At 47.0% G+C, this 16,934-nt stretch overlaps 1 protein-coding gene across 1 annotated transcript; it reads left to right on the forward strand.

Annotated features, from left to right (window-relative positions):
• Window positions 1-4,328: 4,328 nt before the first annotated feature.
• On the forward strand, window positions 4,329-16,170 carry LOC119104170 (UDP-N-acetylglucosamine transporter-like; the record flags this gene model as incomplete). The annotated part of the gene is made up of 4 exons (XM_037227849.1): window positions 4,329-4,358; window positions 7,569-7,762; window positions 8,795-8,949; window positions 16,048-16,170. Coding segments are annotated over exons 2-4 (465 nt in total), but the record flags the coding sequence as incomplete, so codon positions are not given.
• Between the last annotated feature and the right edge of the window lie 764 nt (window positions 16,171-16,934).

Genomic DNA, 16,934 nt, shown 5'->3' on the forward strand with positions numbered 1-16,934 from the left:
ATTGGACCCCCTTATTGGTAAGAGATCCTTTGGCGTTAATGAGCCCCCCCCCCCCCCCCCTCCTCCGCCTCGATCCGGGCTCAACTGTTCCGGTCTGAGAGCCTTTCGCGTCGGTAAGCGGGCCGGTGTATGATGCATCCCTCTGCAGCCCTCCTGATCGACCAACGGGCCCCGGCCACCGTGCCTCCAGAATAGAAGCCGGTCCTAAGCAAGTGAGAAAAAAATGGAAGGGCCCTAGGCCAATGTAGATGGCCCATGAGCATGTGTGAGTGTGCCGGTATTTTAACCGTGACCAACGTGAAGGGCCCCTGAGCAACCGAGAATGCCCAGCATGTCAACATATGCCCCCCTCGGCTCTCGCGAATGTAGCGTTTCGGGTGAATGAAAAGAATCCGTGGAAGGTCCCTGATTGACAAAGATTCCGGCATGTTAGCAAGGAGGACCCTAGCAATAGTTCAGGGCTGTCCGAACAAATGCAAAGAAATCAAGGGTAACATAGAGGGCTCCTTAACGTTTAGGTTGACCCCACAAGTGGACATGTAGGGCGCCCGGAAACAGCGTAGGGCTCCTAGACAGTGTAAGCTGTCTTAATACCTCCTCTTCACCACCCTCTCAATCAGTGGATGATAATTTTTAACTACCTGTGGGCATAGGTGTAGAAACAGGGGGATGGCAGGGGACCATCCTCCCACTTTTCAACGTGTGGGGGGGGGGGGGGGGGGCAGCAGTGTTAACTGCCACCCGCTTTCAGATAAAGATTGTGTTCAGCTTACTTTTGCATTACATTAACATGCCGATTTACCGAGTCCAGTAGCCATGTTTCTTAAGATGCGTCATCTTTTCGTTTGCTCATTCGCCATCTCTTAGTGTTACAACCGCAGTGCCGCCGCCGCGCGGCCTATGGAGATTGCAACGCCGGTCGCCGAGGTTGTCATTACTTGCGAGCGCGCATGCTCAAAACAATGTTACATACCTCTTTATGAAAAACATTTCGGATTGAATCTTGAATATTTTAACACAAACATCGATCAGTCATGTCGGCACAAATTTTGGACCCCATTTCATCTACAATCTACGCTCAGGGAGTCCTCAATATCTCAAAAGGACACAGAAAAACATGGAATTAGAGTCTGTGTGACAATTATTGGACCACCTGCGGCGGTCAGAGATGTTGTTGCGTCAGTGAGGGTTCCTGTGCTGATCCGGGGCCAACTGCACGGGTCAGGACTCCCGTGTCAGGGATGGGGGGGCAATGTGATATGGTGTATCCTTCTAATGGCCTCTGATCGACCAGCAGATCCCGTCCCATGTCAACAGAATGACAGCCAGAAGACATTTCGCGAAGGGACGGAATGTCCCTTTGGCCCTTGACCGAAAATGGTAATGTGCCTCTGGTAATCTACTCAAGGAAATAGGGGGTTTAATTATCGTTAAGTAGAGTGGGGTCCCATTGCTGTTAACAGAGCGGGTCGAAATGAGTTTTAAGAAAACGAACAAGGCCCATCCCATGTTTGCCTGAGAACGTTTACTTTTTCGGAACGGATTACTGAAAAAACTACATCAAAAGGTTTGAACAAACCCGCCCACAACTTCCAGGGCAAGGACGGCGATGGCCTGGGCTGCAGCTTCCGTAAAACCGAACGGCGTCGGCTACTGCAAGTGCCACCAGATCTGTTAATCTGTCTTCTGAACAGATTGACAGCTACAGAACACGAAAAATAAAGAATCTACCTTTACTTTTCAAAGTTTCCCCAACAGTTTCCTGCACCACCACGCGGTGCTTTAAGGGTCAATTCGTTCTTATCATCAGCATAAAATCGCAAACGTGAAATATTCGCCCCAAACGGCCTTCTAAATGTAAGATTTGATGTTCTGAAGCGCTCAAAGGTACTTTTTCAGAGACGTCATCATTTTCGTCCACCGTTGGCCACAGCTCAGTACTAGCTACTGGACCGACATCGCGCGACCTATGGAGACTGCAACGCCTGGCATCGAGGTTTTTGTTACAAAGATTTGCGGGTGCACGTGCTCAAGACTACGTCACATAACATGTATCAATTGCTGTAAGTGTCTAAAAGGTCATTAGTTTAGAACGTCATCATTTTCGTCCATCGATGGGCCTCGGCCAAAAGTGAGCCACTGATCTAACGATCCGCGGACTATGGGGACTGCAACGCCTAGTTTCGAGATTTTTGCTGCTAAAATTTGTGAACACGGATGTTGAAAAAGCACTTTACATAGATTGTATCAATAATTGATTCCGACTGAGTGTTGAACATTTCAAGACAAACATGGCTTGGCTATGTTAATACGCATTTTTGACCATTCGAACTTCAACCAATTTTTCATTTTCCAGTTTCGATCAAACTTATCGACAGGCAATCTTCCTTCACGACCTCCTTGATGTCTGTAGAATCCAGGAGCAAATTTTGACAAAGGTTCTGAATTGCATCAGCTTAGAAAAAGTCTACTAAACCATTGTGAATTAAGAGCGCTGGTGATTTATCCCATGCGGTAGTTCAACGCCTGCTATCTGCAGTTTGGTGACTTCAAAATGCAAACAGAATTGATTTCACGGTAGCCTCTGGTTTCTGTTCTTGTTAAAAGGTAAAAATAGCGATAACACTAAGAAAACCGTGTCCCTTGTTGACAAGCAAGCTATGTCGGGGGATTCTTTTTTTTTTGGGGGGGGGACGGGGCGCCGTGAAGGGGCTTTTGTCAACCCTGTGCTCCCCCTTAACAAGGCTCTGGCTACGCTCCTGCGTACACAAAAGTAGATCAAGTCATCTATGTTGAATGATGAGCAATTTAATGTCCGCTAGGTCAACTCATACCTAAGTCAGGCAGCATTTCGTAGAATTTTTTCGATGGTGATGAGGTGTAACAAGATAAATCGGAAACATACTGTTGTAGGTGTCCAACATATGTTTTGCATGCCAATTAGTAGAAACCTGACTCAGAAATATGCAACAAAGCACCCATACGATCAGTCCAGTCAGTTATGCGGGAGGCAGCCGGGTCAAGACAGTAGTCACTGACGGCGTGCGGGAGGAGGGCCCAAATAAAGAATAGATGACAAAAGGACCTTCATTCTGTGGCTTGGTATCTAAAGGAGAATCTCCAGTTTTATGGAGTTTGTTATTTTGTTCTTGGCAGTTTCAAGATTCTGACTCTTGAAAAGCAGCCAGCAAAATAAAGGTGCATGAAAAATCTGTCGCACTGTAAGTCATCGATTCCCTTGCAAAATTATAACCAGCCTAAGTTCAGATCGTATTTTGGCATGTACCCTGTGGGAACTGATATCTCCTCAACGGCCCACCTGCTCGTGGAATCTCGGCTCCCCCGGAAGGACAATGTTGAAGTGGAGGAATAATTTTGGGAAGCTAGATAGCTTTATTTGCCGAATGACATTGATGAGTCGAGTAGGCAAGATTGTGAACCAGTGAAAAAACAGCTCTAGATGCATATCTAGCATAGTAGCCATGACATTCGAATGAAGAGCGATGACAACCTCCATCTCTATCCCCTCGGTCACCGGGCTTGTTTTCCCGCAAAGTTCCTGAAGTTCGCCCTGAGTTTGCCACCTCCCCACACTTCTTGAAACGCCCCTACACCTATGCCCGTGGGTCATTCACTTTCGCTTACGGTTGTTATTGGTCGCCTGGAAATCCAGACGTCCAATTTGGCTGTGTTCTGAGTAGAAAAACTGCATTTGTCTCAGCCGGCTGTGGGGGCCCTAGGGGCCCAAGGGGAGTCATGATCCGGACCTCCCCCCCCCCCTGGATTCGTCCCCTGCTAGTGCCTACCGGGAACAATTGACGAGAGTGCTTGAGGGCTGAGGGTGATCCCGTAAACCTTCTGTAGTTTGAATATTTGCCACACAGGGTTGACTGCACGGAAATAAAACAACTCTCTCTTACCCCACTCTTCCTGCCCTCTGCGCTGAGGAACGCAATCATGTTCGAACATCGTTCCGAACTGAAAAACAACCGTTGCATCATTTGTTTTTATTTCCAACACTGCCCCCCTTCGGCGGCATTTTTGCTTTTTCAGAGGTTGAAAAGCGTGCAATGCGCCATTTCTATATCCGGCATACCCTCGGATTTAGTAGCATTATTCGTTTGAGTTGGCAGCATTGCTGGGAATCCCATTCAACTGGAACTTCCAGGGTTTATCCTGAGACATTTCGTCGGAAAAGTCTCTAGCGACTTGGAAACAAATATACACAATTATTTCGTGTACGTATCTTTGGGACAGACTTGGCGCAGCTAATACACAAGTGTTGGCTACCGCAATTTTCGCTTTCAAAACTGTTTCGTCGTGCAGAGCTGTCTTTACTTACTTCACTCCTTAGCCTTGTAGGTTGGTATAATTGATATTTATATTCTGTTGGGGGGGGGGGGGGGTTGATGATCCTGTCTGTCAGAAAACCATGCGAAAGACTGTGACTTCGGGTTTGAGGGAGCAGGAAGAAGTATACCTTTAAGCGACCAACAATTTCTACTCTGGGACACGGGACTGTTAACCATGCCTGCTTTCGTAACACGATTTTTAACCAGATTGGGCAATTTTATGTTTTAATCCGTTAAAATTTGTATACGAGACAAATTGTGAGCTCACAAGACATGTCATTTGCTTGGTTTGTCCCATAATTTTGTTAATCTTTCACAAATTTGTTGCAGTGCCTGGTCTGGTTATGTCTGGTCCAAAAAAGATGCTTTCCATAGTTGACAGGATTGGTGACTGCCAAATGACTACTGTGGATATTGACTATATGTTTTAATGTAGGGAAACTCAGCTGCATAGTAATTGCCATATGATATGGATGGATGTTCAGGAGATAGCTGGACCTGACCATTTTAAAGTGCAGCCAAAATCTCAAACATGAAGTCATTAAGATGATTAATGAAACTTAAATGGAGGTCAGGCTTAGCTGGGTTGCTTTCATGGAATTAAGCATAGGTATTTTGCAAAACAACAGTGGCAAAATATTTGTATTTCCTGCCCCCCTCTTAAAAACCAAAGTAAATCAGTTGTTTGATCTAGTGATGTGTTGATGCATTGATGTGCATGAGTCCAAGACTTCTTTTGTTTGAGAGGCCTTATGCTTGTTGAATTTTGTTGTTTTTGTCACTGAACTCCTTTGCTCTGTTTTGCATTAAAAGGTCCAGGAAAGTAATGGCAAAGGTCAGCAAATCAAAACATGGGTGGTACATAGTTTTGGTGCTTGTCTTACTGTTATGAAAATGGTGTTCTTTGATGTATTCTGTTTTAGTGTAATGACCTTAGATGTGAAAAAACAACAGCATTTGTGTCATGCTTGTGATATTATGTCCATGCCAAACTAGCAATGTAATGTCTGTTTGCCAGAGCATCTCTCACTGACCCCAGCTTTTGTAGCTTGAATTTTTATTTTCTGTTCTGTCTTCGTGGTGGAATTTTTCATTCCCATCCTAGTTCAAAAAGCAATACTAGCTCACTGGTATTAGTGATAATTTAGTGGCATTTTGGCTGCACTAGATATCAAGACTGTGTCCTGTGCTGTTTGAGTTCGTGGTCAGGCCCCACCTTGAATATAGCAGTTGTAGTAGGTAAGAATGCATTGTTGAAGGCAGGATGCAGTAGAAACAGTACTGAGGAGGGAAACAAAGCTGGGCTGCAGTTTGCCACATGTAAAATATGATGAAGGGTCAGGGTGCTCAGGCTACCCCAGCTTATACTATCAATTTTGAGGAGACATGTTCATGGTGTACCTGGTAACCACAGGCAAGCCAGAATCCAGTCTGAGAATTGTTCCAGCATGACACAGGATAGCACAGCACTCGCAGACACCCCCGAAGCATAAGAAGTGTATTGCAAATAACCTACATGGTAACAAAACATTCTTGTGCATGTGGGGCAAATGAATGGAATAATCTGCTCACTAAGTGTTATTACACCTCCTAGTACCAATGCATTAAAACTTTTGGACATGCACTGGATGCATAGAAACTATCACACCAGGCCCAGATAGCTACAACCTAAGTTCTGGGTATCATGATGTTGAAGACACTTGAACTATCAGCAGGGAAACTCCAAGAACAGCACTGATAGGGATTCTTCAGGTCTTTTCAGACATGTACTTCCCAAATGATCTCTTCTTTTCTATTTGTAAGGCTAAGCTGGGATTTAGGCAGGCATCAGACACATTTTGAGTGCTGAATATACATAAATGGAATTTAGAGTTACATTTATGTCTGATATGATGTTTTTTCAGAGTTTATGACTGGAATTTTATGCTTATGCAATACATGGCTGTGGGGGGAGAAGCCTAAATAGCTTTCAGTTTGGTGTGTCAATTTTAGTTGTTGATTGTATCACATGGACAAAAGCGTGCCTTTCTTAAAGCTCCCACGTTTTTTTTGTTTTTTAACACATTACATCAGACTCTCACTATTTCGTCAGTAATGCCAGTTTTCTCGAAATCTGTATGAAAAGCTCAGATTTTTTATTTGAAGTCTGTTCACCAAGGACATTTCACCTCCCAGCACAAAACACCCTGAGGGAGAAATGTCATTTATTCTCCTTTCACTGCTAGGAATTTGATACATGCCACTTGGCTCGTTTTTTCAACCACGTTTTTTGTAATGTTTGCAACATGTTAATGTCTTGAAATGTTTATGTGACTAAATGCTACAATCCTTTAACACATGTGAACAAAGAGATATGCGGGCATGAATCCATTATCCTGTGAGTAATGCAGTGGGACGTATGGCTTTTATTTCTCTCCTAACGTGAGACAATGGCCCTTTTTGAGTCGCACTTTGGCTTTGGGAATGGAACTATATGGATCAAACTTCAACCATTGCGCTTCTCGGTAGACAGGCCCTTGCCCGTTGGGCCAATCAGGTTTTTATTCGCATCAGTAGAGTTGCACACCATGGTTGTCAATGACGACCGTGGACCGTGAACGACAGAAAAAAAGCATAGTGCAAAGGTGTAAATTTTGCTTGGTCAAGATATATCTAATAGATCATGTGTGCTGACATATGCACACAGTTGCACACAGTGCTGACAACATACACAGTTTGTTATTCACAATCTGAATAGTCTAAAGGATCATTGGCGACTCTAGCTAGAAAGGTACCTTTGGGCCTCCATTTTTTCTATTCACTGTACAGATGTTGCTGTGTGAGCATGTAATACTAGGAAATTCTAGGAAATACATTTTGTTGTCAAAATAAATAATGTTTTCGTTATAAAATCTGCCTAAAGCTCATTCTTAATTCTCAGGAACTGAATTAAAACAATATATTTTCAGATCCTCATCCTATTCGTTATCATATCACGTCGCCCAGAATCCGCTTTCTTTTACACCTCTATTGACTTGGGGACATTCCTAGCTGTGTAATAACTGATGAGAATGCATTGGTTTGCTTGATGCATGCATGGTTACTTATTTTTTTTGCGGAGTCAGCTTTTGTACACAGGCAGGAAAGCCGTCTGGTTTTCTGGGCGCTGACATTGTTGGAAAACTGTTTTGTTTGAAACGCATGTTTGTGTTGCTAACGTTACATTTTCCGTCACAGGTCAGACATGGGAGCCCTATCTCTGAAGTGGTTGGCGCTAATGGTGATCACCGTGCAGACCACTGCTCTGGTGTTGGCCATGCGCTACTCGCGTGTCAATTCCTCAGGTGCGCCATACTTCGCAAGCACAGCAGTACTACTCACTGAGACCATCAAGTTCTGTGTGGTGTTGCAGATTCTCTGGCTGGAAAATGGTAAGAGAACCATGCAGCAGCGCTGCGATTGCTTTGACTTGTTTCTCATACATTAATCTGTGGAATCATTTGGTGAAGTTATTGTTCTTAATTACTTAAAAGCTACCAAGTTTTCTACCAATTTTCTTTGGGTCTGCAATGGTTGACCTGCAAACATGTATCTAGATGTATTACGCTAGAGTGTCAAAATGGATGACGGGGCATGGCCGTTGACGCGCAAATTAACTTCCCCGGCCTTGCATTACCTTGCCCGGCCTGCAAATTCATTCATTTTGACCCGCTGAATGCAGAACACTATGGCAAATGAATTCAGTGCTGCTCACAAAATGATTGGTCATATCTAATCGGACTTTTAAACAGTACGCTGTTGACTGCAGTCTCAAACTTGAAGCGATACTATAGGTCATAAAAAGGTCGCTATATGGACTGTAATTTGGCGGATATGCCCCTTCAGGTGAGTTTTGAAAGTTATATCTTCGGTGAACTATAAAATATAATGGAAAGCTTAACACGCGCCCGGGTTGCCGGCTGTGTGCCCCTCGCTCGGGTGCGGAGAGGGTGCGGGGGGGGAGGTGGTCATTTTGACCCCCGGAGATCCCGGAAGTTTATGTAGCTTATGTTAACCTCATGTTGGATAGCCTTGGTCTAGCCGGTTGAAGTGTGTCGGTATTTAAAAAAAAAAACTCACGTGAAGTGTCTCCACATATACTCCTGCCAGTGGCACGAATATTAAATCTTGTAGCTGTTACGTTGCCATCGTGTACCACACATTAGACTGCTAAAACAAGAATCTCAGCACCTCGTGAACACTCCTCGGAATATGCGTGACCGCGTTCCTCCGAATGTGAATAAAGATCGCGCCAGCAGCCGGACGCCATATTCCGTCACGCGACCAAGCCCGGGACAGCGCTGAATGCAACCGTCCGGCCAGGCGTGACACGGCACCGCCACTGGCAGTCGCCGGTCACCGAAGCCGGCTGTGAGCTCGAGTGCGCGTGTCGGACGCGCAGCTGAGCTTGTCTGTGCGCGCAGGGAGCTCTGCGTCTCAGACAGCTGCCGTGCTCCGGCGAGAGGTGCTGGGCCAGCCGTGGCACACCCTGCCTCTGGCCGTGCCCAGCTTCCTGTACACCATCCAGAACAACCTGGTGTTTGTGGCGCTCACCTACCTGGACGCTCCGACATTCCAGGTAAGGGGAGTTGGGTGTACAGATCGTATTGACGTGTGAATTGAGTGCATCATTTTGCTTTCTATCGATTGTCTGGAGCTTAACCTGCATCCAGTTTACTCTCGTACACCTTCATCCAGTTTACTCGTGAACGCCATGATGTATGAGTCAGGCTGTATCATGCCCTGCAGGAATAGTTTGCCCGCCCCCCCCCCCCCCAGGAAATAGAGTCGTTAGTAGAGTCATGAACACTTACTTTCTTGTATGCGTATTCGCGAAATGGTCAAACAAGCTCTACGCCATATGACCAGGGCATCCGACGCACCCTTAAGCTCGAATCATCATCATCATCATCGTCGGGTCAAGCAAGCTCTTGAACTGATCTGAACATCTCTTGGTGGTCAAACCAGGGCTTCTGGGACTGCATCTCTGATGACTTCATACAAGCGGAACTTTAGGATTACCAGCTGCTAAATGTAAATTTGAAGGCCGCAACAGCAATGTTATAATGAATTTGTGGTCTAACACGTCCGGAGAAGTGGTATAACTGACGTTGGAATCTGGCCACGGGGATACCACTTCAGCGCGCGACACACGGGCTTTTGTCCTGGTATGAAGTCACTGCAGCATATGTTCATAAACGTGGATGGGAGGCCACATTTGGGAACCTTTGACCTTGATGTGCTGTGTTGAACTCATGGCCGTATTGTAGTACAAGGTGGTGTCGTAGCCGTAACCGGGGCCATCAAAACGTTCAAGATTGTAGCGTCCAGTGCTCATATCATCCAAGATCGCAACATCCAGCGTTCATAGCATTCAGCACGTCTCCAGTCCTGTGCCCATTAGCGGCGTTTATAGCGTCCAAGTGCGCAACATCTAAAGTCGTAACATCCAGCGTTTCTAGCATCCAGCTTTCACGACATCCAGGTTAGTTTATGTTCATGCCGCTAGATGGCAGTACAGTAGCACATTTCTTTCGACTCCTGCTGCGATTTCCCTCTTTTGTAAACGGATGTCATAGTCAACTTGGCATTCCACCGATGATCACGTGATAGGTACAGTGGAGCGTTATTTCCATGAATCACCTGGACGCCTGGTGACCATGTCCGGCCCGGGCGCAGTCGCGCCTCGGGGCTCGCCGTCAGGCTGACGCGGGCGCGCCGGCCGGAGACGTGGCAGCCGGCGCGGGCTCGGCCGGGGCCGCTGCACCCGCGAGGCAGGCTCTCCCGCCCCACCGCTGCTACCTGGCCCCATATACACACTCGGTTGCTCAGGGGCCCTTCATATTGGCGTTGGGTTCTTTCCGCTTATTAGGAGGACCCTGCGCTGTTGCTGGAGCCCACGTAAGGTAACGCACCGAAGCATTCGATGCTCAGGGGCCCTCTGCATCGATCAATGGCTCTTTCCCTTTCAGTTCATTTGCTGAAGATCCTTTTCTTGTCATAGCCCTCTCTGTTAACCTGCCCGGGCACCCTTGATCACGCAGGGGCACTCATTCGTGCACACTGGTCCTGGTTATTCTCCCTTTTCTCAGAGGATCCTGTGCTCTGGCCGGACCTTTTATGTTAGCCTGCGGGGGAACTCCCGATCATTCAGGGGCTCCACCGTCTTGGTGTTACGTTCTCACTTGCTATGAGTACCCTTCACTGTTGACGGAAGCGTCTTTGTTGGCCTGCCGCTGCAGCGTCGATCGCTCAGGTTCCATCCCTATTGGTCTTGGATTTTCCTATATTACAGGAGGACCTACATCGGTAGGAGGTACTAAATATTGTTAATTTTGATCGGGCTTGACGTCTTACCGACTGCTGAATGAATTTGCGCCGGACGCCCATTACGCCGAGGAGCATGTATGTGTATTTGCCGAACAGTTATTGAATTTTTAACAGTTTTTATACTTGAACGTTACGTTTAATACATTTGAATGTTATGATATGCTTACTCCTTTGCAATATCCATAGCAAAAACTCTGCATTAGTCATCAGCTATCAGCTGATCAGCTATCAGGTGATGGCATCAACTAGTCGGCTAGCCGTATATGATCTAGGAATCAAATTTGCGCTTCATTTTGATGGTGTTTTTGCAGTTAATTTCAGTGCATTTTGCCATTTTTTCTCTGAAATACTTAACCCCAAAATGACATGACCCACCATGATCGTGAGAAAATTAACAAGCTCCATGTATTTGCGCACGTTGCACTCCTGGTTTTCTAGTGCGCCGCAAAGTAAGACAGATTCCTGCATACAAGTTGCAAATATAGTTATTGTGAAACCTCTGGAAAATAAAAGCCATGATGTCCGGTGATGAAGTTTGCTGGTACTCGCTTGTGGAACAGGTTGATTCAGGATTTCGCCACGGAAAAGGCACACCTATTATGGTGGCCATGGATTTTGATCTCTTTTTAAAACCAAAGCCTTGGGAAGTTTGAGTCGCCCTCTTCGACAAAGGGTCTCTTTAAAAGAACGGTCGTGGTGCCCTGAGATGAGAGTTAGGGGCCAATCCAGGATTTTTTTGCAGGGTGGGAGGCGCAACATTACTGTGTCCCTGAAATTTGGTGCCGTTGGAGAACGAAGGTTTTGGGGCCGGTTATTGTGTCCCGGGTTTTAGTACCTCACGAAAATGAACTTAGGTGGTCAGCTGCGGTGTCCCTAAAATGTTGGTGTCTTGAAAATAAAGGTTACGTGAATCCGAAATGAGGATTTCGGTTCCCCATCACCATGATATTGTGTTATCCCCTCGCCCCAGGGGACGGGGAGCAACGACCCATTCCCCGCACCCCCCTACCCCCCCCCCCCCCCCCCACCACCCCACCACTCTGGTTCCGTCATTGGTTGAGGTCGGTTGATAAGACACGCCTCACCGCCTCAATGCGTAGCTCATTATTTTCTCGATTAATCATTCGGCTCCATGCGTAGGCCCCAGTTATGTCGCTTTTTCGCGTGGGTCTGAGTATATACCGTGTTGTGTTTATGACCGCAAAGTCCCATTCAGTGTTCCGAAAAGTGCTATTTGTGCATGTCATGTAGCTGGCACCTCCTTCGCACGAGACATGTGTGTACTTGGCCATGCTGCCTCTAAACTTACCCCACCCAGGCTCGAAGCGCATGTTTCCTTCAAGTCAACAGATACCCACCAATAGGTCATGTACGCACGCGAACGGATACGCACGCCGTGTTGCTACATACGGTCCGCTGCTAGACACCTATTGCCTTCTCTATCGCGTCTCCCGTTTCAAGGGCATTTACAATAAGCACCGCAAAAAGTACTCTCTGCCGCTCTTTCCCTGAGCGCACGGTGTACCTACCTCCGTTACCAAAGGCCTGGTAAAACGTTGAAGAAAACCGTCCATCCTAAAAAGTTATTGTTATCACATCCATATTATATATACCTGTGTCGTGGGTATACTTCCTTCGGTATCATGCAAAGTCAGGTTCGTGGCAGCCGTACTTACGCAGTTACGGCCATCGGTTGCCTTGGCGGATCTCCTGACCCTTCGCGCCGTTTTCGTCCGCGCCAACCAGCCCGCCGTGAAGTGGGTGGTGTCTGGAGCATGGATGAAAATGTTCTAACTGGTCGGGTCGGGAACGTTCTTGCTTTGAGTTTCTCAAGCGCCGTAATCGTCCACCGCCGGACCACAGACAGGTCACGACTTGTCGCGTGGGACTTGGTTTTTGGAGGCGGGGTCAGTGTGAGGTCAAGCAAAAGGCCAGTAGATGTGGAAGGAGCCAAACATTGTCTCACACTGTTGCAATTATCAGCAAAATAAGGATTATCTTTCCACGACACCATGCCGATATCCAATGCAGCAATAGCATAACGCAAAACACAGCGAGAGTAGGTGCTTACATATGCGTACGACAATACACTTACACATACACCATCAACCACATTTCTGGGCATTGCATTATATGAGCTCACACATTCGCACGCAAATTGCTGGGTTACACATATCTCCCATCATGTAACTCCGTTCATAACTCGCGAGATATACGTAGGCTGGAAAAACGCGAGAAGAAACACAAACGCACAGTATGCTGTTATCTGAACCAGGACATGCATCAGAGAAAACCTGCCGCCGCTTGAAGTGGCGGGACCTGCCGCCACTCTGCTACCTGCTGGCGACGTATCCGCTAAATACCTACCATAGCATAACACGCTAACGTTTGTCGCGGTGTTGCTATGTGCGGACGGCTGCTAGTCGCCTAACACCTGCACTATTGCGTCTCCCGTTTCAAGAGCATTTTTAACATGCAGCACACACACACTGGGCTTGCCGTAAGCTTTCTGTGTGCTCCTGCATACAGTACCGAAAGAACTAACGAGCGATGAAAGGAGCTGAGCATATTTGAAACTATCATGATCATTTCCACATTGCATACCCCTTTCTTTCTCATATTTCCCGCGGTCTCATGCGTGCACTGCAGCTTGTCTGACGCGGTAACAGGGATCGTTAGCCTTGGTCGATCACGGGATAATAGGGTCGATGGGCTAATCGTTCGGCCTATTTTCATTCCCGCCAACCTGCCTGTCGCCAAGCGCGTGCGAATGGTCTGGCGCGTCAATGAAAAAGCTGTATTTGCTCCCGAACGGGGAAAGTTTGTCAAGCATCGGATCCTCTCGGCACCAGCCCACGGACAGATCACAACTTGTTGAGAGGGGGTTGGTCTTAAGACGGGCTCAGCGTGAGGTCGAGCCAGGAGCAAGCAAATATGGAAGGAAGCAAACAGTGTTTTGCCTGTATTGCCCGCATGGCTTCAGTTAATATTTATAGCAAAACGGTGATTTTCGTTTCACAAGAGTTGTCGCCAATACCCGGCGTACCAATAGCATGACGTTTAACATCGCCATGATAGGTGGCGATTATGGCACGTGTTTTGGCATGAAAACGTGTTCCTAGATTCGGGTTTCGGAGCAGCGGCAGTCTGTGATAAACACTCCATGGCGATCTACGGATGGCTGGGCGACGGGGCAGCAGAATTGTACTACAGAATGTGCTCAGGATCGAACTAGACACACGCCAATTTAAGTTCATGTCGCCAAAAGGCATGGTCTCGTAAAGTTAAAAACTGCGGTTTTCAGGAAAATTCTACTTCTGGCCTGCCAACAACGTGAAAGCTAGTACCAATTGTGAGATCGTGTTCAGAATAAATGATTGTGTTCTCGGCTAAGCTACTTATTTATTAGTTTGGCAACGCCAGGGGAAGGGTCGCATTAACCCCTTGTCCGCCTTTCAGTCCGAGGCATGCAAAACGGTAAATCAGACTAGAGTTAAAAAATGCAGCGAGCATAGGGATTTACGCATACACAGCACACACACATACAGAATGGATATTACTGTCAGCCACATATTTTCTGAGCGTACCATAACATGAATCCACACTTTTGCGCTCCGTTCTGTGGGTGCCAAAGCTCTCCCGTTATATCCCCCATCATAACTCGCCAGATGTTCTGTAGGCTAGAAAATCTTCACAAGAAATAGAAAATTACACCATATGCTCATCTTCAGCGAAACGTGCATCTAAAAACTTGTCGTCAATCGCGAGTACATGCATATATATATATATAATATATATATATATTATATATATATATATATATATATATATGCATGTAAGTATTGGGTATGTGAGTATTTTCGAGATATGATTATTTTTGAAAATGTATTGTATTGCCCTGCCATGAGGCTGTCGTAAGTGAACGAGGACACGCACGGAAGCTAATTTCCTACAACAAATCCGATCGCCTTAAGACACAAAAGCCCTTTGTCTTAAGTGGTTCTGGACCACTGCTTGGTGCGAAATCTGATGCATGCATTAGCCGCATGCCCAGTGATAAGCAAATGTAAGGATACACGCATATATATATATATATATATATATATATATATATATATATATATATATCCACGACCACCGTGCAGCTTCTGCCAAGTAGCCACCTATCTTCCATGCCACGAGCCAGAGAGTAAGTTTTGAATTCTTTAATACGCCTGCTGCCAAGACGTGCTGACGCTGCAAAGTTTGCGTGCATAAACAAAACGCTGTCCATGTCCATGCTCAGTGGTTTAAACTGGGCTGCACTGTACCCTACGCCGTTACTCGTCGACATAGACGAGCGAATTTGGTAACGATAGCGATCTAAAGGGCAACATCCAAATCAATACGTTAAGGATTGCGAGGAAGTGGTACAGTATCCCACCCCTGGATCTCACGCACTGGATATTTTGAGCGCTAGTTATGAACTTTTAAGGCTGTGCGCTTGAATGTTCTGTTTGTCCTGTGTCCAGGGACATTGAACAATTCTGGATGTTGTGAACTCTGGATGCTGCGATTCTGGACGTTCTGGCCATTGGACGTTATGAGCTCTGAATGTTTTAATTCACATCCTTTCAACAATGTATCTGCTTATGCCTAAAACTTATCTCTTGATATTGGAACCAGTTAGTTTAGATTTGACTACGTTTAGGGTATCTTTCAAGTACGATGTCATGAACGATGACGACACCCGGATGGCATTGACATATGTTGCTATGCATTGTGTAAGCCCGTGGGTCCCAGCCGTTGACTCTGTATGACCCGTTTACTGCATGCATATCTAGCCAAAGCACAAGCCCGCTGTACAGGGTAGGTCATAAATTACGTTCCCCATTTTTACATATTTTCAACGTCTCTCACCCTGGCTACGCACTGGTCACTAGGCGGCTTCCCTTCCCGAGTCGCGCTGTGTTAAGGATAACGTCTCAAGAGGATGACGTCTGTCCACCCCTAGTTGAGCTACGGGTGATAAACAAAAAGCTACGTGTTGCTTGTCATGAGAGGCGGGTAACGTTATTTACCTTCTTAGCATGATTACCAAACGCATCAAAACGTAATGGTCTCATCAAAACTTCAAAACTCCCCTGTTACATTTACGTAGCGTGTAACTTCAGAGCCTCACTCCCCTCCCGCCCCCTTCTCCATGCGTAACCTAAGTTATGCATGGTATCCTATTGGTGAACAAGAGGTCGAATGCCTGCAGCGTCCATCGGCGCGAGCCGATGGCTGGGCGGTTGGACAGATGTTCCCAACCGTTCGACTGATGTTTCCTTGTGGGGACTGATGTCGCTGACTGGCCGCCTGCCAGGTGTCGTACCAGCTCAAGATCCTGGTGACAGCCCTGATGTCGTCGGTGATGCTGAAGCGGCGCGTGCGACCGCTGCAGTGGCTGGCGTTGCTGACGCTGGTGGTCGGTGTTTGTCTTGTGCAGGTGAGCCAGGTGCTCCCATGCAGATGAGCCGGGAGCTCTCGTGCGGATGAGCCAGGAGCCCTCGTGCACATGTGCCAGGGGTTCGCATGCAGGTGTGCCAGGCGCTCACATGCAGTGTGCGAGGAGCTCTCGTGCATATGTGCGAGGAGTTCTCTTGCGGATGAACGATGAGCTGTGGTGCACATGTGCCAGGAGCTCGCATGCAGATGCGAGGAGCTCTCGTGCAGATGTGCCAGCAGTTCTCGTGCGGATGAGCCAGGAGTTCCCGTGCAGATGTGCCAGGACCTCTCATGCCGACAAGCGAGGAGCTCTCGTGCAGATGTGCCAGGAGCTTTCATGCGGATGTGCCAGGAGCTCTCATGCAGATGCGCCAGCTCTCGTGCAGGTGCGCCAAAAGATATCATGTAGACGTGGCAGGAGCTCTCGTGTAGTTGTGCCAGGGGCTCTCATGCAGATGTCTCATGTAGGCGGCTTTTAGTCAAGACAAGGTGCGTTTTAAAATTATGTAAAGCTCACGTTGTCATTTCGGGTTTTACCACGCACTCGCTCCTCTATCATCCTTGCCGGCGTTACGGATTGTCAGCCGTTCGGGGTCATGCTAATGACCCACTGAATTGCATCCTAGCCTGCTGCACGGTTCAGCCATTCGTAGTCATAGAAAGCGCCTGTTTGTAAGTAGATACGGTATGATATACATACTTTAGCCTGGCTATTCTTTCCAAACCGGTCTGGTGGCCGATCTGTATCATCCAATGCGCGTCTGA

The sequence above is a fragment of the Pollicipes pollicipes genome, unplaced genomic scaffold, assembly GCF_011947565.3.
Source record: "Pollicipes pollicipes isolate AB1234 unplaced genomic scaffold, Ppol_2.1 Scaffold_6029;HRSCAF=7151_pilon_pilon_pilon, whole genome shotgun sequence".
Lineage (NCBI taxonomy): Eukaryota > Metazoa > Arthropoda > Thecostraca > Pollicipedomorpha > Pollicipedidae > Pollicipes > Pollicipes pollicipes.